We start from the raw sequence: 25,853 nt of genomic DNA, 5'->3' as shown, positions 1-25,853 counted from the left end.
ACATGAGCTTATTTTCAAAGTTTAACATTTTCAAAATAATATTCATTGGAATGCATAATGCTAGAAACAGATTTTTTAGAATTGTTAAAGATGGTCTTACGTTTTTGTACGTCAGTTAAATTGTTCCTCTTAAATTTTGGACGTTTTCTGTATGTTCTAGTCCAGGGGAACATAGAGACTCTAGATGTCACACCTAAGAGAATGAACTGACTTTTGACGTTTAGCCGGTCTGCTTCCTGACCTGGAAGGACACTTCAAAAGTAAATGACAACTGAAAAACTTTATTTCTTTTTAGTGTTGCATTACAATACACAGCGACACGTTCACTAAAGCATACTGTGTTTCTAAATTAAGGCAAGCAAACAAAATGTTACATGTATTAAAAATGTAGACATGTAAGGCAGTAAATAATAAACACCATTCACAATTCTTAAAAAAAAAAACAATATGACTTCTGTTTTCATGTTAAGACCTCAAAATACCAAAAGCACAGATATCTTTGGTGCGTGTAATCACCTTTAGTTCATTTATGTCTTGGCAAACTATTAATCAAAGCCACAAATCTTAGGACAGGATACAGATGCATTCGAAATCTACGAGTCTAATTGACTTAATGATTCTGTATAAAATCTAAAACATTATTGGACTTGACATGGAATTGATGGTTTTCAAGTCTGTTACACTCTTATGAACACAATGTGAATGAGAAGTATAATGTCTTATGAAATGTTCCACAACGTTAATGCTTGCTCAGCATACAGATGATGAATATCCTACCAGGCACCATTAAATATGAAGAGCATCAAATATACAAAAGATTTAAAAGCTTTAGAAAAATTACCGTACAATAAAAGTGAAAACATGAAATACCGAGGTACGTTTGATTAAAAGAATTAAAGCGGGCTCATCACTTTATTAACGTTATTTTCTCTGAAACGGAGCAAACAGAAGAATGAATAAAGGCCATCCACTTTAAACTTGATGTGGCTTTTCATTTTAAATATGATATTGGAATCAAATTTTCACTGTGACCTCTGCATTTTCAATCCTTGTCCAAATGATTGATAAAGTTTATAGAAATCCTGTCATCTCTTCCCATATTTAGGCTTTGTTATAAATAGATGACGGTAGATATTTTCAATCACAAACAACTGCAAACAAAACAACCAAAACCTTTAGTATTGAAAATCAGAATCTATATATATTTATAACATAGCCTTTTTTATGGGTCAAACGGGTGGTCAAACAAACCGTCGCACTCAAGGGGGCGATACTATCTTATAAATGTGTCTGTCATTATGTGGGACATGTTCTCCAAGTACTTGAAATAACTTGTTCAACACGCTTCTGCAAACTTTTGCCATGACAATAACTGACCTGCAAGACAACGCAGAAGAAAGTGTTCATCATCTCTAGCCCTCGAGCTAGAGCTGACCAACTCTGATTTATGCTAATGTCCAGCAGTGCTAAGAAACTGCACAACACCGGTTCGCTGAGACAGAACAATGACAGAACCACGAAGAAGCATGAAGAGCCGGGGCAGTGGGAACTGGCTTTCTTTCAGACCCAGCAGCAGTCTGGGGTCGTCAGTGGAATGTAACGATGAATCTCTGAGGCTGCTGATGCTAGTAGTTTTTGCAGGCCGTGTGCGAGGCGGAGCGCGAACGCATTGGAGGACTGGGACTCATCTCCTTACGGCCATCCTCTGTCCGTGTCTTTCCCTGCTCCTCTTTCATAAACAGATCCATCATGAGGATCTTCTCTTTATGGATCTGTAAGCTGATGTCTTTGGGAATATCTGGGATGATCCAGTCCACAACATCACTCATCAACATCACCACATTCTGCGGAGGACGAGAGGAGACGAGCACAAATCAACCAGCCTCATATCACAAATTTTCATAAAGAAGCTTTTTGTATCCAGTTCACTCAATGCATTCGATAAGTCTCCAAATACAACCCAACCCAAACATTATTAAAATGTGAATTCACGCCACAAATTGAATACGTAAATAACAGTTATTTGTTCAGATGAGCAGGAAGAGGATGAAAAGGGGTAGGAGATATTATAAGAGTTAGGTTGACCGGGTGTCTAGAATTGATGGTCTGGAGGGTGGGGGTATTGTCTCATTAGTATATTATATAGGCCAGACAATTAGGATCCCTAAAGTTGGAAAGAGCTGAAGTAAGCTGATTGAGAACTTGTCGTTGCAAGGTATATTTAAGATGACCTGTCTTGATATTTTGATATAGAGAACTGAGAAGGATAAATAGAAGATGTAGGTTGGAAACAATGTTCATAATTGGTCGGTTTGCCAATTTGGGAGGGTGAAGATGAGGGTATACAGAAATTGTAATCTCCGAAGTACGGGAGTAGATAAGGTAGAGGTATTGGGATATTTTACCATTTTCTGCACAAAACGAGCTCATTTCAAATCTGATGCCTGCTACAGGTCTCAAAATAGTTGGGATGGGGAATGTTTATCATGGTGTAGCATCTTCTTTTCAAAACAGTTTGAAGACATCTGGGCATCGAGGTTATGAGTTGCTGAAGTATTCATGGTCGTCTTTGATGTATTTTTTTATTAAGAATGCACCAAATATTCTCTAAAAGTGAAAGATCTGGACTGCAGCAGGTCAATTCAGCATCTCAATTCAACCATGTCATCTACTACGAAGCCATGCTGCAGTAATAGCTGCATATGTAGCATATTGGGCCTTTCGCACCACTTTACTTCCAGAACTCAAAGTACAGTACTAAAATACTGGGACAATTTTGTGCAAACTAGAATGTAACATAAACCGGTCAACAGCTTTCAACAAAATAAAACTAAAATCCTTCATAGTTCCTGTGTTGCGAACACTCCAAAAAATGGGTAGTTCCACAATTAGTGTGTACTACAAAATGTGAAAGGCCCTTATGTTGCTCTAAAACTTCTACTGATCGCTGATAACACGCTGAAGATCTCCTGCTCTTCAGCCCAGAAGACACTGCATCTGTGGTTTCCAACAAGAATGTTAAATTTGGACTCTGGATCTGACCATTGAACACTTTCCGCTTTGAAACAGTCCATTTTAAATGAGTCTTGTTCCACAGGACATGGTAGAGCTTCTGGACCATGTTCACATATGGCTTTTTTTATCATGACATTACTGACAGAGGTATCTGGAAGTGTTCCTGGGCCCATTTAGTAATGTCAGTGACAGAATCATGTGATGAGTGTCGTCTGAGGACGCGAAGAACATGAGAATCCAACAAAGCCTTTGGAATTTGACTTTGAGGAACAAAGTATTCCACCATGTTTTCTGTTTTCAAGAGCTTTCATATTTTCAAGAGCTTCCGCCCATCTGTACTTCTGAGAGACTCTGCCTCTCAAAGACATCCCTTATGTAGCTAATCATGTTACAGACCTGATGTAATTGAACTTAATTAGTTGCTAGGTATTCTCCCAGCTGAATCTTTTCAAAAGTTCTTGGCCTTTATTGCCCCTGTGCCAACCTTTTCAAGACCTGTAGTGGGCATTACATTTGAAATGAGCTCATTTAGTTGATAAAATTATAAATCTTTTCACTTTAAACATTTGTGGTTTTCTGCGAATAAAATATTGGCTCATGTGATTTAAAAGTTTTCATTTTATTTAAAAACATCCCCACATTTCCAGAATTCAGGCTGTATTATATTTTTGGTGTGTAGCATTTTTATTCTTAGAATATTCATTTTTTATGGCAATAACTTAAGATAGCTGATACTGCGAGTCTTGCAGAAATGCGTCTTTAGATATTAGACACTAACCTGAAAGACAATGACAAATGCTAGTCTGGCGGCCAACACAGCCCAGAACTCTTTTGAGATCTCGTATGGCGTCAGCGACCACGGAGGCTCTCTGTAGTCTTTATACCTGGAGGAAAAAGAGAAATGTGTCATTAAACATTCATGGAGTTTTAATTGAGTTTAGAGCTACAACGTACCTGCACATGTCCACATGGAAGCCCAAGTGGTAAGGCTCCAGTGGGGCAGTACCGTTCTGGAAGTGACTGACGTTAAAGTAAGACAACGTGTGGTTGACAAAGCCATGCATCGACCCATCCGGACTGTACATGTACTGATAGACCAGCCGTGGAATAAAGTCTGACGTGAAGGAGATCACAAACGCCTGCAGGAAAGATCACAGCTTTTAATATTTGTACTCTACTTTCTTAGAATTTTTCAAGAAGTTAAATCTTGAAAATACAGTCATCAGCTACAGAAGAATCACTTTAGCGATTAATAACAGCTTCTCAGTTCAGAAGCTAAATGGTCCATCTAGCGTTACGAGCGTTCTAGTGTTACGATTTCTAAAGGTTTTGATTGTTGTGAGCTTATGTGGAGTTGAGGGACTAGAGGATTAGGTTCGTTGTGCAAATTATCAGTGTTGACCAATAAGATGTCATTTGATTTGGCAGTGACCTCTGAGTGGTCTTGTTTTATTGCGGCGCTGTTAAAGAATATAAAATGCTTTGTACAAAGGAGGTGGAAATTCACAGTTTAACTGTAAATGTCATACTATATTAATAGACACTTACATTGACAATAACTGCCACTTTTGCAACTCCTCTGAGAATATTATACCAGATTCCTGTGAAGACATCAACACAATTCGTTTATCAGATCTTTGAGGTAAACCTCTTAAAATACACCCAACATATGAAGCAAACAATTATTAATATTATGGAAATATCTGTAGGAATACTCCAACTGTAGATTCATAAAATACATATTCCTAAACAAAGGACAAATTCAAATCATTCTGAATGGTAACGGACTACAGGTGCTGATCACAGATGTTAAACCAAAGCACGGTTTAAATACAGACCGATGTCTTTGCCTCTGGCTGCATCTGGTCTTCTTAGTTCTGCCACAAACTTCTTGGCATCAAGACGGATTTCAATGATGTTGTTCAGGAGGGCAAACAGAGGCGCCAGTGGAAAAGATGCCACAAACAGAGTCACAAAGCCAAACTGGATTACTGTAGGAACAGAAGCACAATAATTAATAATAGTAAAAAAAGGAGTAACGTCAGAAAATTGTTTTGTAACAAAAATTGTTGGCCATTGGTTGTGAACAGGTTGGACTCAATTTGCAGTTGTACAGATCTGAAGAGAAAGTTATCAAATTATAGCTATAAACGTTCTATAGTTCAATATTTTGCATTTGGCTGCATGAATAGTCAGATCTTAGAACCTGTTGGATTCATAAGATTTATGAAATTAGACAGTAAAATCTGATCAAATTAGAATAAAATTAGTGTTAAATAAAAATATCTATAATGATATAAAAAACGAATCACAAACAAACAAGACTATTTGGGGTGCATCTGGAACACGTGACCTGAGAATATTTTTTTTATCAAACAAACCAAAGCAGCACAATCGATTGAACGCTTTCACGGAGGCACCTAGAAGCCACTCTGCAGATCAGCACAGATCGTCTTTGAAAACGCAACACTCACTCATCTCCATGTACTCGGGTGTGAGGCCAACAAAGGGCTCCAGGAAGTGATCCGTCTCATAACGCTGCAACTTCTTCTCATATTCCTCTTCCTGGAAAGTGGCTCTCTTGGATTTAATGTATCTGATCAGCTTCTTCAGTTTACTGCAATAAAACAAATGAGACCCGAAGCACGGCAACACAAACCTCATTCAGCACGTCTATTAAAGGCTCTCGTGATCGAGTGGTGTGTGTGTGTCGGTGTGACACTCACGGGACGCCGATCTCAAACAGGTTGTTCTGGATGAGCTGTTTGCCGAGCATGGTGATGCTGAGCTGAATGCAGAGCTCCATGAGACAGCCGCCGTGGGCGCACTGAGAAAACACATCCAACATCACGTCAGCTGCTGCAATCATCAGAGAACTTCATCAGTTCTTCATCAGAGAACTTCATCAGAGTTTCTATACCTCCTCCATGCGATAGGACTCGAACACGTACAGATAACTCCCGGGACGGCCCCCGAGTCTGCGCGGGAACACATTCGGAGTCAGTGTGGACTTTACAAGACAAGCGTAAAAATAGCGTAAAAATAGCGTAACAAATTTTAGGTTCAGGTATTATGGATGTAACTACTAATAAACAACCAATTAGTAAATAATAGGCATGCTAATAAACAACTAGTTAATAGTAAGAATCGGTCCCTATGCCAAAGTGTTACTGAAATTTAATTAGTAAGCCATTAATCCTGAATGTAAACAGACAAGACTTGGAGATTTCCTCAAAGGCTGTGTAAGATACAGCTGGTCTGGATATTCATTACCCACCTGCCTCTGAAAAACGCAATGTATATGATGGGAGTGAACGCATTCACAAACTTGAGGATGAAGGTTTTGAAGATCAGCCTTTCTTCAAAGCTCTTATCTGTTTTAGGAACCTCTGAGGAGACAAACATAAGCGCAAAAGACCGATGTTTAGCCAGTGTGATATCAAAGATCAATATCGAATGGATGAAGACCGACCAAGAACAGTGAGCCAGCGGGCGACGGCGCCGTACACTTCGTCCAGAATGAGAATGACCACCAGGTTTATGATGGCCGCGGTCGTTTTGACCGTCAGCCTGACGTTGGAGCGGGTCATGGGGTTCGAGCTCATAGCCAGAGCGGCTTTGGTTGAGATCCGGTACAAAATCACGCCAAATACAATAGCAAACGTCACGCCGATCTGTAAAACAGCAAGTTTCTTTCAGCTGAAAGTACAGCCAGATAAACGCCAGCAAAACAACCGTACCAAAAAAAGATACAGGACAGCAGTCTGATGCCTTCGAATAAAGCCATGATGTGATGAAAATATTTTATTGGCTTCAAATTTAGCTAAGGACATTTCAAAAAGCTACAAATTTGTAGACATTGATCATTTATTCGAATGAATTATTAATTTAGATGTAAATCGTATTTCTATGAGAACCACTGGCAGATTGGTCTTTTAAAAATGTATGGTATTTAACTCCTTTATATATACAGTAACAAATGGACAAGGCTTCCTTGTCTGGCAGATTGTTGTTGTCCAGCAGCTGGAGGCATTTTGGCAATCTACTCAGAACTAAACTATTTCTGTCATGTGTATTTTTAGGATGTCCCAAAAGCTTTGGTATTTGACCGTCAGGGCCAGATTCTGCTGATGACTACCAAAACCTGATAACCATACCAACATTTCTACTAATTACTACAGAGTGGAGAATACTGCAATTAACAACTATATTACCAGTCATGAAATTTCATAGTTAATAGTGAGAACTGGACTTTGTGACCTTTTAATGGATTGCCTCTGTGTTTATTACAGTAAAATATTCGTAGATAGTTTTTATGTCTTTATTGAACAACTGGTTAAACTTAAAATAATTTGTTACTACTAAGTATCCTTCAGAAATCATTCTAATGTGCTGATTTGCAGCTAAAAAAGCGAAATTGTGCTGCTTAATAATTTTTACTGTCATTTCTCATCAGTTTAACGCATCCGCACTCAACAACAGCTTATTGAGCTGCAATACACACTAAACACAAGTGCCCTTGTAAGCATGGTGCCCACTACAGTAGACAGATGGATTTTTGGTGAACAGCAACAAATCCATTAACAATACCCGATGTATACCTGATATATTATTCTTTAAAAAAGTATGTTTGTACCTGTCTGGATCTCCTGGAATAAAAGACAGAGGTAGATATTCCAGAGGTAGCTGATGCTTCACCGCTTTCCTCAGCCATGTTGAATTTATGACGTCATAGATAAGGAAAACAATGACATGTACAGAGAACAGTCATATAATACGATGGGTCAGGGTCAAAGGTCATCACCCACGGTGGTTTGGATGTGGTTGAAATGGATTTTAACAATCTGTCCACTCTAGTTGAAACCATGCATCAGAGGGTTATGTGAAATCATGACGTCTGCCTGCGCCGACATATTCATATTCACATGCTCATAAATGGTTTGAATATGAATATATGCATAATATTTTACATTACGTCTTCATCTGTTAGCATTAGTTAACTACATTAGTTAACATGAACTAACAATTAACAACGCTTTTTTTTTTTTTACAGCATTTATTCACTTTTACCTTTTTTAAATTAAACGTTTCACGTTTACTAACATTAGTTAACACACAGAAATACCTCTCTAAATCTATACTGCAAAAAGAAATTCCTCATTGTTAGTTTATGTTAGCTAATGCATTAACTAATGTTAACTTTATGGTGAAGTATAACCCAAATGTGATGCCGGATGATGTACAAACTCACATGAAACACGAGCTGATGTAGGACGGCCTTACCATTAAAAGCATCATGATGAGGTTCGTCATATACGCAGGAAATCTGTCTCTACACGTGAGCTTTTCTTTCTCTGGCTAAAGAAGAAACAAACAGAAAATAATTCAAGTGCAAACCATATTGAGCCACACAATGACTCGGGAGTATTGTTGGCAAATTCAGGAAACCTATTTATTTTAGAATATCTTGTGATTTAAAATCTGTATTTATCCTCAGAGATTCAAATTAAAGAGCCGTTATACATTATTTTAAGGTGTACAGAGTCATATTATTTAACAACGTGCAAAAACAACACATCAGTGTCACCTTCTGTGATCTGTGGTCTTTCTTCAGCGATTTCTGCATGACTCTGAATTCATATTCAGCTCGCGGGTGATCCTGACAAAAACAAATGACAATATATGTGACAAAACCGACACAGCAAAGAAACAGAGCTGAGAAAGAACGAGAGAGCGAGAGAAAGAAAGCGGCTTTTCTTCAGGTGAGCGTTTCTATAACATTCAGCACATGCTAGATCTCTTGCGAGGAAGGTTTGTGACAGCGGATGAAGTGACAGCGTGATCAGAGCTGATCAAAAGAGTTTAGAATATGTTCAAACCTTCAGTGCTTCCTACACACACCAGGGGAAGAAGAGGACCACAGCGTTAAATGACAGACTAGTGAAATGAGCCCCAATGATCATGATGTGTGGGTGTTAATGTGTGATCAGACCTCCTCGTCCTCGAAGCCCGTCAGATCCCACTCGTAGTTGAGACGCATCTGCCGCCTCTTCCAGTGCTCCATGAAGAACGCCGCTGGAACACACAATTAATAACACTGACGTGAGGAAATGAGCCCCATTAAACCTCTGACCCACACCTGAGAAACCATTAGGACAGAAGGTGCTAAATGTAGCAGAATGTGATCAAATATTAACATTTTCATTATAGAGATGATTTATTATAATCATGGAAATGATGGGAGCAGCTAAATCAGACTGTGTGCGCAATGGCTGAATTCATGGAGAACAATTGAAATGAAAGTTTCAATCACGGAACAAGATTTCCTTTTCATGCGCACAAGAGACCAAAAGCTGAACAAAGCAGCTTTATGGAACACATAAAAGCCTCCACAGCTTCAGCGATCTTCATATCTTTGTATTTATACTTGTGGAAGAGCAACAGCTGTCATGTCTCTCCTCCAAACAGATGGAAGCACTGTAAATCTTATGTGTGAACTTCTGCCCCCTGAACAGAGCTAAAGTCAGGGACTTCCTGTCCAAATCCCTCAGCGGACGACACTGAGCAGAACAGAGAAACGCTAAAGAAACCGGTTTAAATGACACACAGGAAACAGCCAAACAGATGATAAAACCACAGGACGGAGACACGTTTAGCTCTGGACAGAGAGAAGCAGGAGATATAGAGACTGTTATGATAATCCAATCTCTCTGGCTCCACATAATCAAGCTCATTTTACCTGTATATACGTGTTAATGACTGTCACTACAACGTGATGAATTTAAAACAAAGTCACTCGAGCAAATTCACTATATTAGTTCAATCATTTGAGCATGCAGTGTGTCTTTAAATACTATTTACTCTCAAAAATAATTTAAGTTAATTGGTGGAAGATTCTTCAGATTATAAAAAGGTAAGAAAGAGATGGTTCTTTTGAAGAACCTTTAACTGAATGGTTCTTCTGTGGCATTGCTGTGAAAAACAGCACCTTTTAAGCACCTTCATCCATCAAATTTGGTACCGCTTCATTTTACAGCCACATTGTTATGTATGTTAGATGTACTCCGCATAGTGATAGCAGTAAATTATACATAATCACAAGCAGCTAAGCTCAAGCAAGCCCACGTTGTTCGTTAACATTATTACTTAAATGTGCAATTAATCTGTAAAAAATCAAGTGTAGATAAGATTCCACTGCTGAGTGAACCTCAACCCTAAACCTACACTCTTACACTCAATGACTTGAGGACCAGGTGCTTAAAACAAACACACAGAAGGATGATGAGCTCTGATCTCACCCCACAGCGCCATGAAGATGGAGAAGAAGACAGTGGCAGGGTTATCGAACAGATGACTGGCCCGGGCCGTCCCACACGCCGTGCTCAGGTTCCAGTAGCTGCAGACGCGGTCACACAGCGGACACATGGTGATGTTCTTCCGCTGGTCACAGATCTCCATACTAAAACAGACCTCAACCGATTACCACAAGACATTAACTCCACTTTTTTAACTAAACTAAAATTGAACACTTTCATTATTAGAGAAGGTGATGATTGTATCCTCTTTCAACCCCAAAAGCGAGCCGTGGTTTCTGTATAAAAACTGCTCCAACAGGCCCTTCTCAGTCTGTCATAATATCCTGACAGTGACACAGTCCAGAGGGACTTGTTTGGTTTTATATGCTCCTTCTCAAAGTATGAACTTCCTCTTAAAAAGTCTGAGGGTTTATACTGAGAATAGGAGGCTTGTACTTTATTACCCTACAGTACTTTTTGCCGTCACAAAGCAAGAAAAGAGTTATGCAACCGTACTTAACTGAGATGTGAGACAGGAGTTAACAGCTCTTCCAGTTATTAAAATAGACCTTGTCAAATATGTTTTGAGGAACTACCCTCTAAAATTGTCTTGGGTCATTTTATTACTAGTTTTGCTTGAGGTTGCCAAATGAGACAAAACTGGGTGATTAAGTAACCAGTTTGCTTTTGAAATCTGACCTTCTGCCTGAGAGTAATGTCGCATTTTAATAATCGTAATTCAGTCTTAAAAATAAAAAACACATATGCGATTGTGTCTTGCACTTAATGTTTGCTTTTGCTTCCACTGACCTGGGAATGTCGTCATCAACAGTAACACATCCATAGAGGAACACAATGACCCCTACTAAGGAAGCGGGGATCAGCATCTGGGTGTAAACACCAAGCCAGGCAAAGTACAGACCGATCTTCTCTCCGAAGTACTTCCTGTAAGATAACTAAGATGATTCTAAAGAACCTAAAACACTGACACATCCGAGAGTTTGAGACTTACCTGACCAAACCAATAGGCTGGTACTTATAAAAGACACTGTAGCTGGCCCACTCTTCGTACAGCAGCTGAAATAAATGCAACGACATGATGAAACGTGTTAGTAAAAAAAGTTTTTGGTCTTGATGGTAACCTGCTACTCAACTTTCTTGCTCTTGTCTGTTTGTTTAATAGCAGAAACCATCTGATTCTGTTAAAAGTCCCAGTATTTATTCATTTTTGGCTAAATAAAACATAAACTGGACGAAAACTCACCTTTCTATCATTTGGCTCTGCATTTTCCCCGTTAACATCGCCCTGTAAAGACAAAAACAAGCATATTGTATCTTGTTAAAAATTCCAGTGCTAAAAAGATGTGCATCTATTAATCAAGCAAGAAGTTAAACAACTGGTCTGTACTTACACCTCGATAAGTCTAGGTGTCACTATAATAACGCAACAGTGTTGATCAGTTCTGTACAGATAGCTTAAGATCCTTAAGAGACAATTCAACAGGAGTACTTACATCATGTAATGGATAAGCAGCCAAATAAACACCGCTCCCAAGCAGACTAGTTATTCCTAAACAATATGTGAACATGACACACTGGATTATTCCTTCAGTTACAGTTGCTGTCGATGATGCATATGAAAAGTTGGTGCTATTACATTTATAATTCTTTCAATTGTATAGACAAAGAAGTAGCTTACCCATGCTAAATTTCGCTTTTGTGCACTTGGTTCGCTTCAAAACTTCACACACCTACAGTAATGCACATAATAAAACATTTAATTCATGGATATTCAGATGATTCAATATGGCTTTAATGCTGTACATTTGATAAATTGTTTATACTTACTAATGAACTTCTTGTTTTACTGTCAAAAAAGGAATCTTTGTCAGACAAATCAAACCTGTAACGATGAAAGGTCACAAGACTTTCATTTGATTTCTCAGTTAATTTTTGAAAAATAAGACTCTTTCACACAAATCTTATGCATAAATGTCTTTGTAAATCCCTGAACAAAAGCTAATGCTCTCTGGCCATTAACTTCTTAAAATAATGACAACATACCAAGCTGTGATTTCAGACCCAACAGTCATTTTTATGTGTTGTTACACCAATAATATATATAATTTAATTGGCAACCCCATGTTTAGACTAAACTGAAGTATTAAATATGAGAATTATTTTAAAGAATTTGCATGAAGGGATGTGCTGTTCGATTTTAAATGGTTCTCAGTTTGAATATGTCTTCGAAAGTGTAACATTGGTCCAGCCATGTGAAGGTCACAAATCACCTGAATGCTGAACTGAACAGTACATGTAACAGACATTTAGATGTGTTTCATGCTTGAGAAAGGATGTTATTGTGGAAGCAGAAACTAACAGATGCTGCTTTTCCCTGGAGAACGGGTACGAGAGGTGCTTCACTTTCTGTGTCCTGTTCTCGTCCAAGTTTGGATGAAGAGGATCTGTTAGTTTGCTGATGAACGCGTTGATCTTTTCCATTACGCCACTGCTGTGCTTGACTTCATACACCTACAATAAAAGTACATCATCACATTTATTCATCACATCTCCAGCAGCTGCATGTGTTTCTCTAGACTGCAAGACAAGCTTTACTTTTTTGGTGGGCATCTTCAGTTTCATGAATTCAGCCTCTCGACAGAGAACGCTCCACGGAGCATGAATCTTCACAAAGCCCACCCCAGGAGTCTTGGTCTGAAAAGACAGAACAGTTATTAAAAGAATTTGTTTCAGCAACTTTCACAAGACATCACACTTATCTTTATATTTTAAATGGTAAGCCAGATCAGGTATGTGTGTAAAAAAATTCTGAGAAATCCCAGGCATTATTCTGGCGTGGGTGATTGAAGAGAGTGGCTGCCTGGGCCCAGGTTACTTTTGAAGTCTGGTACAAATATAAAAATGGGATAGAATAATATAGACTATAAAAAACAATAGTCGTTTCAACTTATTTTTTATTCAAGTAATGTTAATGTGAACAACTAAAATATTTCAGTTGACCCAACAAAAACATTTTAAGCAGCGGGGTAACAAGTTGAAACAACTATTGTTTTTTACAGTGTATGTGTACATATTTAATCATTAAAAGATTGCAATGTTGATTCAAACATACACAATCTTATTCCTAAATGACTGTTGTGTGTCAATTAAACCTTCTGCTGTCTATTAAATCAATTTAAACCTGATTTCTTGCAGCTGCTGATCCAGAGAGCTCATTGTGTAAAGTTTTATGTTTATGTTAACACTCTACACGCCCACCTGACATTTCTGAGTTAAATAATAATGAAAGTATTGACAAAAGTTTAAAGTCTGGATATAGACTCTGATGTTGCAGGAACCGTAGTTAAAATGGGTCTTTGAACAGTACCAACAGGCAGGGAGTGTGGGTGCCCTGGAGGTTGGTGAAGCCTCCAAGGTGTAGCAGAGAGTCCAGAGAAGCTCAGGAGGCCATTGTGAAGCCATGGCCGAGCAGAAAATTTGGGGTCCATGGCCTTGGCCCAGATACCATGGCCATGACTGCATAGCCCCCGCTCAGGAGGAGCGGGCACAGGAAGAGATGGCAGGACGTTTTTCGAGGAGAGGGTGCTGGATGGTGCCTTCAGTGAGAGCATACTTCAGGATGCTCTCAGAAGACGAAGGAGAGATTGAACGGACCACTGGAGACTCAGAAAACGAAGGAGAGCTGGATGGGACCAGTGGAGACTTAGAAGAAGAATTAGAGCTTGACGATACCAGCAGACACTCAGGAGGCATAGGAGAGCTGGACAGGACCAACGGAGACTCAGAAGATGAAAGAGAGCTGAATGGACTAGTGGAGACTCAGAGCCAGGAAACAAAGGAGAGCATCTTGGAGCCTACCTTGGTGACAGGACTGGAGCCGAGAACTCCGGAGGTAGCACCATATCTAGGAGCTTAGAGCTGCAGGCTAGAGCAGACACTGGAGTGAGCTCACTCAGTAAGACTGCAACACAGGTGAACGTCCTACCTTCTAGTAAACAGGGACGTACAGAAGTCCAGCCTTCCCGTAGGAGGTCTAGGACTGTATACTCCTATGGGCAATATTTCAGTGCATATGGAGATTGGAGGTGATTGAACCCTCTTAGGGTGGCAGAAGGTCTGACAAGGAAACATGGGGCTCTGAGGCTATACCGTGGAAATACACACATGAAGTCCCCTTTCTTACTCCACATGGCTTCCAGCCCCCTACCGGTTTTCATGGATTCATTGAGTGTGGGCCTGGAGCCAGATGCTCCACTACATCTGGCTGCCGAGGGGATGGAGGAGCTCAACAGGGTCTACTGGATGAACACTTTGGGTCTCTCAGTGCCTCTACCCATTTATGGTGAGAACACAGGAGGATACCAGTTCCACACAAAGGCTATAGAATCTAGCAAACATGTTATCTGTAGAGCTGCGGGCTAGTGTGAGGCATGCCATTTGTTCGACTGAATCCAGCTCCATCCCAAGAAAAGAGATCCTCTGAGTCGGACAGAGTTTGCTCTTCTTCTGCTTGACCTGAAGAACCAGCAGGCTGAGGTGGCGTAACACCAAGTCTGTGTTCGCACCACTCAGTCTGAGCTAAAATGAGCTAGTCATCCAGGTAGTTGAGAATGCGAATATGATATCGAATGCAAACGTTGGCCTGTGGCATAGAAGTATCGAAAAATTAAATTATGCATCCTTCTGGCCGATCACTGCAAACCAATTCTGTGGACGGACACACTGAAATATGCATTTCTGTATTAACGTTTTGAACAAGAGCCTGTAAAGTGCTTGGTTCAAAACAAAACTCACTGATCCAAGATCAGTCGTGAACCACCGCCTTTCTTGTGCACTATGAAGTAAGTACTGGAATGACCTCTGCTGAAACACAGTACCGCCAATCAAGTAGTAGAAGATGGAGCAGAACATGACATTCTACTAAGTATGAGTAACTTTGTAGCTACTTGTCAACTAATTCTCATTCTCATTTGCTAGAGGGTTAATAAAGGCCTTGTAAAAAGTTACAAATTAGTCTCCTCTTGGCTTATATATTTTTTTATATTTCTTAAATACTCAAACATTTTTCTTTACAAATCCTTGTTTAGTACTTTTAATTCATGACCAGCATTTTGTTTTATCTCTTTGGCCTGTGCTTTGTAAAGTTTTAGATATGGATAGTTTTCTTACACAAACACACTTCATAAAAAGCACTCTATATGGATCCAGGGGATTAATAAAGGGCTCCTGAAGTGATGTAAGTATTTTGTTTCTATCACACAAGTTAGCATGTTAATACATAGTTCAGTCATGAAACTCTATCAGAGTGCTGATTGGTTCTTTTAACACCATGACATTAGCCAAAGTCATGTACTTCCTAATCCACGCAGCCATGTATTTTGTCCCCTTGCCTGCGATCTGTGATGTAGCGTCTGAATCACTTATATATAAGTAAACTATCTAAATGCTAGCTGTTATGGCTCCAGAGTTATGGACCAAAACACAGATAGCATCTAATCTGTCTGTGTGCCTGAGTAGCTCTGCACGATTAGGTTGGCGTCTCTACTTTTATGGCAGATAGCTAATAAAAGAATAAGAAAATTTGAGCGCAACGTTGCACTGCACTGAATAAATAAGAAGAGGAGAAGCAGGAGTAATGGAATCAGGAAGTGGCCCAAGCCAAGAGCGGGTTGCCTACACACACAGCATGTGCACTACACTTCAGACCACGTGTGACCTGACGGTAATGCCCTACATAGACTCCAGGACAGAGATCCCATGTCAGGGTGAGTCTCACAGCCAAAAACAAACAGCTCAACAGCTGTGATCATCATTACTGTCGCTAATTAGGAAATTTGTGTAATTCTGCAAGGCATTTAATGACATGGCCAGTATTACACATGGCTTTATATATATTATATATATTTATATATAATCCCTGCCCCGCCCACTCCGACCGCTGGAGCCTGGTTGAGGAAGGTAGCACTCCTGCGTGGGCGGCGACCGCCTGACGGGGTTGACGGCAGGGAGGGGAATGTGACGCAGTCGGCTGCCCCTCCTCTTTATTGTCACCATCACCCCGTCTTTTATTCGCTGCCCTTCACCAGGCTCCCGGACGGAGTGGGTGTGTTCGAGAGGAGGGCGTGGTATTGTTCAGGTCTGGCGGCGTGTGACGAGGCGCACCTGAAGTGAGTTAGCCTCGTTACCGCCGCCGTTAAATACCGAACGCGCCTCTCCTCGGAAGACCGGTCTCTTCCCCCGTGCATGCACGCTGGTGTCCTCGTGGGTCCAGGAAGGGTGCGCGATGGACCTCACCCCGCCGTCCGAGAAGTGCGTCGTGGGACCCCCGTAGTCCAGGCTGTGAGCACACAGCTCATCCCACTCTGCCGCCGGGAGCAAAGCACGACGGAGACGCGCGGAAGAAGCCGCCGCCCCTCGCGCCCGGGCCAGAAAAAGGGGAGCGCGCGACCGCCGGACTCCGCCCCTTACCTGGACCCTTCCCCCCCTGGAACACGGCCTCAACCTGCACGTTACCCGGAGCACGACGAGGACACCAGATCCCCTTTTATTTGGACACTTTTCCCCTGGACACTTTAATTTTGTATTATTTTGATTTTTGTTAATAAAAAAAAGCCTCTCCGAGGCCTGACGCCACGCCCACTGTGTCTGTCGTTGGCTCCTCCCGTCACAATATATATATATTCATACTGTACAAAAAGCTGATGCACATACGCAAATGTCTTATACTGTCACAGCTAACAGTTTTTGTCAGATTCACAAAATATAGTCTTAATGCTGAAAAAAACTCAAATATACCCCAACAAGGTGACACACCAACTGAAAAAACAACCTGCTGTTTTGTTCACAAATTTAAAAGAGAGAAATTATTTCATAGCAGATGCACACTTGTTTCTGCCATTTTACTATTTGAAGCCAAATGAATGTTCAGTTCTTGAGTTATCTGGGATCATGTGTTGCTGCTGTCTTACAGTCACACCAGAAGCTGTGCCAGAACTGTTTTCCCGCTATCACATGTCAAAACGGATAATAATAAATCACAGACAATGTCGTATTAATTATTTCATTGCTAATTAAAAGCGATATTGAATTTCTGCTTAATATAAACTTTGAGAATATTCGTTTACACTGACTATAAGTAACATTGTAACTACATGCTCATATATACTTGCAGTGTTTTTGATAGTCAGTATGTAGTAAGTTGTGAACTCATCAAAATAAATTGTTACTCTAATGACTGATAGATGGCATGTGGCAAAGTTACTTACTGTTAGTAGAATGTCTACTAGTGTTAAATATTAAGTAAAAAAAAAAAATATTCATGAGTTACCAGGATAATTGCTCTGACAGGGTTTTCGTGTCTTTTGGTCATGTAGGCTTATCAGGAATTGCTCTATTGACACTTTAATTCATAATGGACATGATAGAAACTACAAGTATGCACTTCAGGGGACACTTACTTTACTATAGTTCAATTGCAAGTCAGTTTATTTTAGTTTTTAGTTAATTTATATTCAGTGCAAATAACAGTTTTTCAAGTATACTGCCAATAATGTACTGAGAAGCATTTATGGTAAACTGAAATATACTGTAATGTAATTTCTGTTGAAACATGTTCAAAGTAGATTTTGCAGATTTTTAGTAAAACATGCTAAGTTCACTTATTTATTTCTCTGAAAAACAATGCTACAGCCAGTTATTCTACACTGAAATTAGCATTTAAGGTGGAAATGTCTGTTTTTTTTCTTTTCTTTTCCGTGTGACTCCGCCCACTTTCAATTTACCCAATAGTATTTTAACACCCCGGGTTGCCAGTCTGTGGAAAACACAGCATGTTGCAGCCACGGAAGCCAGAAGAAGAACTGGGTCAGAGATCACAGAGACTGCCTGACCTAAAAAATAACATTTGACTGCAGTACCCATCAATGTGATAATCAATATAGTCAATATGACATAATGCACTCAGTCAGTTGATGATAAAACCAGAGTGTTTTGATAAGACATTATTCTTCAGCTTATAGGACACCTATTTAGAAGTGAGAATGCTTGGGAAGCTGGGATTTGGGTGGAATTAAGTCTAAAGAAAATGAGTTTTAGCGAAATGTATAATGTAAAATGTGAAATTTAGACCCAATACAAAGTATTGTTGGCTACTGCTGAAAATCTACGCTGATGACACAGATGCCATGTACACTAAGTGCAAATACTTACAGATTTTATTTATACTAAAACAAGCAGGATTTTTTCCTAGTTGTTCTATATGATTTAAATATCGGAAAATACATACACCTCATTATTCTAGCACTTTATGCAGTAATAACCTATTGAGTGTAAAGTACAATTTTAATTCAAAATGATGGCACCTTATTGGGGTGATAAAGCCCTCACTACACCTATTGTTATTTTGGATCATTTTCTTCATTGACTTAAATGATCTACATCTGACTGGTGGGTGTTAATGGAGTTAACAAGTCTAAATAGACACTCCAAAAAAAAAAAAAAAAAGAAGACCACAGCCACAATCACACTGATCACCTGAAGCCATGATGATATTCAGTACAATGGCTAGCACATATATTGAGCATCCGCAAGTGAAGGCTCTCAGTGTGCCAGCTTCAAACAGGAGTATTTGAGTTTTGAGTTCTGAGCGTCTCGTGTCACAGTCGGTGCAGCGTGACACCACAATGTGTCTTTTGTGGCCCTTTTTCATGGTAAAACAGCTGAGCTCGGCCAAAAGACAAAGCAAAGCTCCAGCAAACAAAAGCCTTGCGGAGCAGGAATGCAGGCAGCATCCATCACACGTACCTCCTCGTCCCGCTCCAGCTCCAGGCCCATCTCCAGCAGGTTCCTCTCGAACTCCTCACGCCGCAAGCACTTGTCGTCGTCGTGGTGGTCCATGCTGAGGTCAGGCGAGCCGGCCTCGGCGTCCTGTCCGGCTGCTGGCGCTGGCGGCGCTCGACCCCTCCGCAGGGTGCGGGTGAAGGCGTTGTCTCTGAGGCGAGACGCGTGCCGCCGGGAGCTGCCGCTCTTCTTGATGTGGTAAGTGAGGATGTAGTCCACCCGCCTCTTACCATCCTGGAAATACAGCCCCCGTCGGCATTGTGTGTTCTCCTCCGGAGCCAGAGACTTCAGGAGCTGGGAGGAGAGGGGAGGACCAAACATGAGCCAGGCTGGTGTGTGTGTGTACGTGTGTGTGTGTGTGTGTGTGTGTGTGTGTGTGGGACAGCTTCCAGTGAAAGGTCAAGATGGGGCAGCATCTGAACAGGGCAGAGGACTCGACGGCTTTAAGGAGGAATGTTTGTTAGACCTCAACGTCAGCTGAGCAAGTAAACACTGGTCTAAAATGAGCAATATTATGATGAGGATTAATAGCCTACACTGCCAGTCCACACTTGATGAAATTTATGCTTCTCATGACCCCGAAAACTTTTGATCTTAAGCGTTCTGCTGAAAGTTTACAGACTAATGTAAACCCTGGTTTATGATATTCTTCATTAAGCTAAAGAAAAACTGCTGTGCGAAAGCAATGTTCTGGAGAGGATGTTCAGCGGGAGCACAAGCCGTTGTAGTTGTCACATGTTTTGGTAAGATTTTTCAAAAAAAAATTTTATTATTCTAGAAGTTGGAAAGCAGTAAGAATGAAGAATGAGCTGTGACTGTTAGTGTATTGCGATGCTTAGTTTAACATGTCTGCTTCATCATGAATGCAACACTCCTGCTAGCAAGTATTGCTTTGAACTTCCAGCTCGGACTAAATGGACCGGACAGGATTTTCTTCATCACAGCAAACAAAGTGCTGACCAGAACCTTACAAAAACCTCAAAAGTTTACAATGACTTCAGTAATTGCTGACTAAAAGTTATCACGATCTTCACTTTAGAATACTGATCCAAAAAACAGCAGTTCCTTTAGAAGGATGTAGTAGCATCTGAATAACTACTATTCAATACTTTACTAAACCCACAAAGGTTACAAAGATTTCATTCATTACTAGTGAGTTATCTTAAGTTAATCTTCACTGTAGAATTAATTATATATTATGTATTATTCATATTAATTATGAACATGTATACTGTAGTTCTTGGGGAGGTATGAAAAATAACAGTTCCTGATTAGCTAATAGTGAACTACCACATTCGGCTAAGTACTATTACTACTTCATTAATCAGAGTTTCTGGTTAGTTAGTAGTAGTTACTAGAGTGCTAATACTGCGTTACTCGTGTGTTCTGATATTTAGTGTTTCAATATGCACTTCTGTGAAACACAAAGTGTTTATCTGATATATCTCCCCAAGAGGTCAACATGAAGCGTCCGTGTGGTTTTTTGTTCATTTTGAAGACACAAGTCGCTAGAGATGTGGTTAATAATTTGACCTTAGTTTAGCACCTTTGGGCCAGGGATCTGCAGTTCGACTGAAGATGGATCTTATGTTTGTCATACGACTGCTAATATACTATTAAATAATGTCTGACATGAGTAACCCGAGAGTGTGAACTATGGCGACAGCTATGGGCTCTTATTACAGCTATGGGAACGGCAATGTAAGCAACACAACAGAACAAAACAACCATGCATTATATGAGCGCTGCACGTAATCTTCACAAAGCTATAGACAATACGGAAGTGTGGCAAGTATGGTAAGCATATACCTGTATATGCGTTTAAATAATAATGCACTGCACAATATAACGTGTTCCATACAAAATGCAGAACTTTAGACTAACAAACTCAAACTATGCGACAGTAATCTTAGATAGAACATATTTTTTGAAGTCCTTATTCATGAGGTCAGCTGTTTTTGTAGAGTGACTGCAACTGATCCAGCAACTGCTGACTGTGTTATGAGGTGTAACATTTCCTCTGGCATCCCCCTTCATCTTATGGGGACATGTGTTCATATTTTAGGAGCAAAAAGCATTAGTACATATAGATAAGCATATGCTCATGCACTTTACCCACTGATCTACATGTCACTTCTACTCATATTAAATCATCAATTATAATTAACAGCAGATACTGCCGGTAGACTCCTTAATATACACTATTAGAGTCCTAAAACTTCCTAAATAGTAACTGACCTCACACTTACCTGAAATTTTCCGTGAAAGATCACATCCCTTAAGAAGTGGGCTTGTTTGCACGCAGCTGGAGGTTGAGAGCCAGCAGCTTCATTCTGCGGTAAATCCATCTCCAGCTAGCAGTAAGAAACCTGCCTCGCTCTCTCCTAATCTTTAACTGTTTTCTGTCTGTCTGTCAGTTCTTTCTTTCTGTCTTTCAGAATGAAGCAAGCCTCAAGTCACAAACTGATCTCTGTAGTTACTTGAGAGGAGTGAGAGGAGCCAGGCGCTAATATTAGACTCAACTATAAAGCCATACATCAAAGCCTCCAAGATGCCCTCGCTCTAGCCCCTCACTCAAGTCCCTCACGCATCGCTTTTGGTAAGAAGTCCACACAAATACTACGATCGTCACACGTTAAGAGTATAAACACACCCAGGTATGTTGATTTTACTTGTGTGTTTGTCGTGAAATAGTAATATAATATCATCTTGTTTACCCTTACGAGATATCTGTCTTGCAAGTCTGACATTAATTTGAACATTTAAGCAAAGAAATTGAACTTACAATCGGATCTTGAAGATCATATCCAACGTCTTCCATGGCTTTGAAACTGACAATGTTCGTTTGCTTTTCCTTTATTGGCACAGAATGATACCGCTCGTTGTTCATCGTGGCTGATTGTGTTTCTTGCGCTGAACTTCCCCAATAGATTGTGGATCAGAGTTTAACCTGTACATGAAAACCAACATGGCATACAGGTATATATGTGAACAAAATTAAAAGATAAATTTACAAGAAACTTGTTATGGAAAATTATTAAAACGAGCTAGTTGTCTTTACTGTCCATCCTCAAGCTAGAAAGAGTTTGGTAGCCTATCCACCTTATTACTAAATATGGAAGTAAGCTTATAGATATAAGTGGACCTCCACTTCGGTAGCAAATATAGGGAAATAACGAGAAGAATAACGGTAAAATGCGGTAAAATGCTTTCATTATAAAACAATGTAGTATTCAATGCTTAGTCTCAGAAAGGATTTGAGCTTCAAAAAAGGAGGACTTGGCCAGCTGTAACCTGAATTCCTGAATTTCCCTGGAATGCTTTTTACATTTGAATAAAATGAAAACTAAAACACTTTAAAATCACGTGAGCCAAATGTTTAAACTAATAATTCTTACCATTTTCTGCACAAAACGAGCTCATTTCAAATCTGATGCCTGCTTCAGGTCTCAAAATAATTGGGAGGGGGCATGTTTATCATGGTGTAGCATCTTCTTTTCAAAACAGTTTGAAGACATCTGGGCATCGATGTTATGAGTTTCTGGAGTTTTGGTGTTCTTGCCTGATAGGTTTCCAGCTGTTGAAAATGGCATGGCCTTCTTTGACATATTTTTTTATTTAATGATGCCGCAAATGTTCCCTATATGTGAAATATCTGGACTGAAGCAGATCAATTTAACACCAGACTCTTCTACTACAAGAGCTTCCCTGAAACAGACATCATCTGGAGGGGAGCATATGATCTAAACTTATATACCTTTCAACAGTGTCTTCCAAAACATGCAACATACCATTAGAGACGCTGACTTTCGAACTGAACACTGATAACTAGCTGATTTCCAAAAACAATGTCAAATTAAGTCTGACCATAGAACACTTTTCCACTTTGAAATAATCCATTTTAAATTCTTTTTATTTGTGTAGTTGCAGAAAGCTCCGTGGATTGTGTTTACTGACAGAGGTTTCTGGAAGTATCCCTTGGCTTATTTAGTAATCATGTGATGAGTGTCGTTGAAGAATGTGGGCATCCAACAAAGATCTTTCAGATTTCTCCAGTTTCTCTGAATGTTTTGATGATGTTATGCAATACAGATCATGATATTAGCTAAGCCTTTGCGATTTGACATTGAGGAACATGGTTTTTAAAGTATATCACAATCTTTTTACACACTCTTTCACAGATTGGAGAGCATCTGCCCATCTTTTCTTCAAAGAGACGCTCTTCTTTTATAGTTTATCATGTTACAGACTTGATGTCAAATAACTTAGATGTTATTGCTAGATGTTCTCCCAGCTGAATCTTTTCAAATTTCTTGGTTTTTTTTTCAAATAAAAAAACTGGTTTTAAATAAAACATAGTAGGCCTGTAGTAGGCCTGCAATGGTAAAAAATCTAAAGCTGACATATCAAATGTTTTGGTGGGCCGTCCCTAAATGATCATTATCACCATTATTACCATGGAAAAAGTTTTTTTGTGTGTAGCAACCATCCTACAGTGCATATTTAGAGCTGTTAAATATTAAACTGTCACAAATGAAAATCTTTCTGCCCTGTCATTATTATTAATGAGAATCTGTAACTAATTAAGGCTGTCTGGTCAATAACAAAAGAGGCATTTCCCAGCAGAGCAGTAACATTTTAGACACATTTCTGATTAGTTTAGATTAGTTCTAGTTGAATTTAACAGGACAATCTTGTTCCATATTGATTTAAAAGCAAATTAAAAAATTATATTCCATTTGTTGTTAAACATTTAAACAAGGAATTAGGGAGAATCGATAAATTATGTATAAATAAATGTATTGCTGCTGAGTGAATAATAGTAATAATAATAATCATGCAATTAATAAAAAGTAACTGTAGTCTTATTACAAGTATTTAAAGATGTAATTTAATCTAATTACTGATTAGTACTCAGGGCTGTCCAAACCTGCTCCCTCCTGACCATCACACTGGCCTGAAGGTTTCTACTAAATCTGATGGTGAAGATTAACGAGTACTTGGGATTGCACCTTCAATCTTAAGAAAGACCTGGGAAACACCTTCCCCATCAGGTTTGGTTCTTATTCATTGAAAGTTTATAAAACGAGCGTATAAAACAAATAGTGGTCTGTTGTCTGTCTCAGCACACAAGGACAATAACTAAAACTTCAAAAACTTCAAAAAAGTTAGTCCGTACCAACTTTAACAATACAGAGGAACTATTTCTTTTTTTTACAAACAGAGGCTGTGCAAGATTGTGGCATCTTGGAAAGATGAGTCTGGACTTCGTTGAGTCTGGACTCAAAGGCAGTCAAATGTGGCATCTGTGTGGACACATATGTGGTTGGAAACACTGTCAGAAAGCAAGGAACCCTAAACCAAACCCTCCTCCAGTTCACTATAATAAGATGTACACCCCTCAAACTCTCAAAACCCCTTCTTGATTTGAACTTGAAAACTTGTAAGGATTGAGAGAAAGAGCCAAGCACGGAAAAGTCCTAGAGGAAAAACATGGCGACTAAGCTTTTTCCAACGAGGCTCTGGACACAAACGTCCAGTGAAGAAGGTTAACGTCCTTACGCTCCAATCTCAGTCCACCTGAGAAGCGTATTATTATACTGTGCTTATATGAATGTGTTTGCATTAAATACACCAGCACAAGATGGCTTTGTCTCAAATACTCTATATAAACAAAAACATATGTTGAAAAGCGAGATCAAATAAAATCAAATGGATTATTCAGTGTATTTTTTTTTTTTTTTGCAGAGAGTAGCCCATGATGATTTTGTAATAATGTAATTATGTTAACAACAAGCTGATCACAATCAATAAAACACAGCCTGTTGTGTGCAAAAAGCTGTCATGCATTTTTTTCACATGCTTGCTTGTAAATTTGCTAGAGAACATGTTGCTTTATAACAGGAACATCATACAAATATTTTTTGTGTTAAACTTTTTTTTAACTGAAATGATGGTCAAGGACTTTTTAGATGTTCTTTAGTATGTTAGGTACACTACAAGTGCGCATTCAACACAATTAAGCACTTTTCTTTCACAAGGGTCAGTAATATCAAAACAGTATTAGCAGGCTTGCAGAAATCTGACCTTCACAGATCTTTCCAGCAAAGCGCAGAATCCTTTCGATCTTCTCAGTCGTGAGTTTTCTCTGTACTAACTTTGCACTGCAGCAGATCAAACCGTAAGTGAACTATCCCAATGAATTCAGCTCCGATCCTTTCATCCAGACGCAAACGATCAAAATCACGTCTAAAAGGATCGTGTCTTAAAGCGCTTAAAGTTTCGCGCCAAGACTCGGTGATTAAGAATGCATTGCAAACATCACGAATAGCGTAGAAAACATTGTAAATATGACAATATCGCATTGCATAGAACACGCGCAACCTAACGAAAAACCTTAAAGAAGAATAAAACGACAAATTAGAGGCGAATTCCGGAAGGTAAAAGTAGTCACCTGTAAGAATGAAAGGGTCCTGAACTCCGGTGAAGCGGGTCCGAGTGAGTTAAGACGACATCGCTGAGAACGGTTCTTAAGAAAAAGCGAGGAACAGCCTTCTCTGAGAGAGAGAAAGAGAGAGAGAGAGAGCGAGAAAGAGAGAGACTGACTCTGACGATCTATCTATTTGTCTCAAACGCATCTGACATTAAAAGTGCTCTTAATTCGAGCTGTGTGGTTCGGATGGT

At 39.6% G+C, this 25,853-nt stretch overlaps 1 protein-coding gene and 1 long non-coding RNA gene across 4 annotated transcripts; one reads left to right on the top strand and one right to left on the bottom strand.

The window, feature by feature from the left end:
• Nucleotides 1–265: 265 nt before the first annotated feature.
• LOC122341156 (anoctamin-1) lies at nt 266–22,087 on the bottom strand. 3 transcript variants are annotated; one of them, XM_043234503.1, is made up of 25 exons: nt 21,955–22,087; nt 19,134–19,463; nt 12,927–13,025; nt 12,691–12,842; nt 12,159–12,213; nt 12,010–12,061; nt 11,825–11,880; nt 11,575–11,616; nt 11,323–11,387; nt 11,121–11,255; nt 10,314–10,474; nt 9,008–9,090; nt 8,895–8,906; nt 8,603–8,674; nt 8,299–8,373; nt 6,488–6,689; nt 6,293–6,404; nt 5,936–5,993; nt 5,742–5,842; nt 5,490–5,632; nt 4,854–5,006; nt 4,564–4,616; nt 3,970–4,154; nt 3,794–3,899; nt 266–1,844 (listed from the first exon to the last, which is right to left on the bottom strand). In XM_043234503.1, the coding sequence occupies exons 1-25, from the start codon at nt 22,057–22,059 to the stop codon at nt 1,626–1,628; spliced, it is 2,826 nt and encodes a 941-aa protein (XP_043090438.1). In that variant the 5' UTR covers nt 22,060–22,087; the 3' UTR covers nt 266–1,625. The 3 variants fall into 3 exon arrangements, with proteins under 3 accessions (XP_043090438.1, XP_043090439.1, XP_043090440.1); XM_043234504.1 differs by lacking the exon at nt 21,955–22,087 and adding an exon at nt 21,419–21,643; XM_043234505.1 differs by lacking the exon at nt 8,895–8,906.
• On the top strand, nt 21,669–23,709 carry LOC122341157. The gene is made up of 3 exons (XR_006250432.1): nt 21,669–21,826; nt 22,038–22,148; nt 23,094–23,709. It is a non-coding gene; the product is annotated as an uncharacterized LOC122341157 (long non-coding RNA).
• The last annotated feature ends 2,144 nt before the right edge of the window (nt 23,710–25,853 follow it).

This window comes from Puntigrus tetrazona, unplaced genomic scaffold, assembly GCF_018831695.1.
Source record: "Puntigrus tetrazona isolate hp1 unplaced genomic scaffold, ASM1883169v1 S000001140, whole genome shotgun sequence".
In the NCBI taxonomy this organism is placed as follows: domain Eukaryota; kingdom Metazoa; phylum Chordata; class Actinopteri; order Cypriniformes; family Cyprinidae; genus Puntigrus; species Puntigrus tetrazona.
This window is presented reverse-complemented; position numbering and strand designations above follow the sequence as displayed.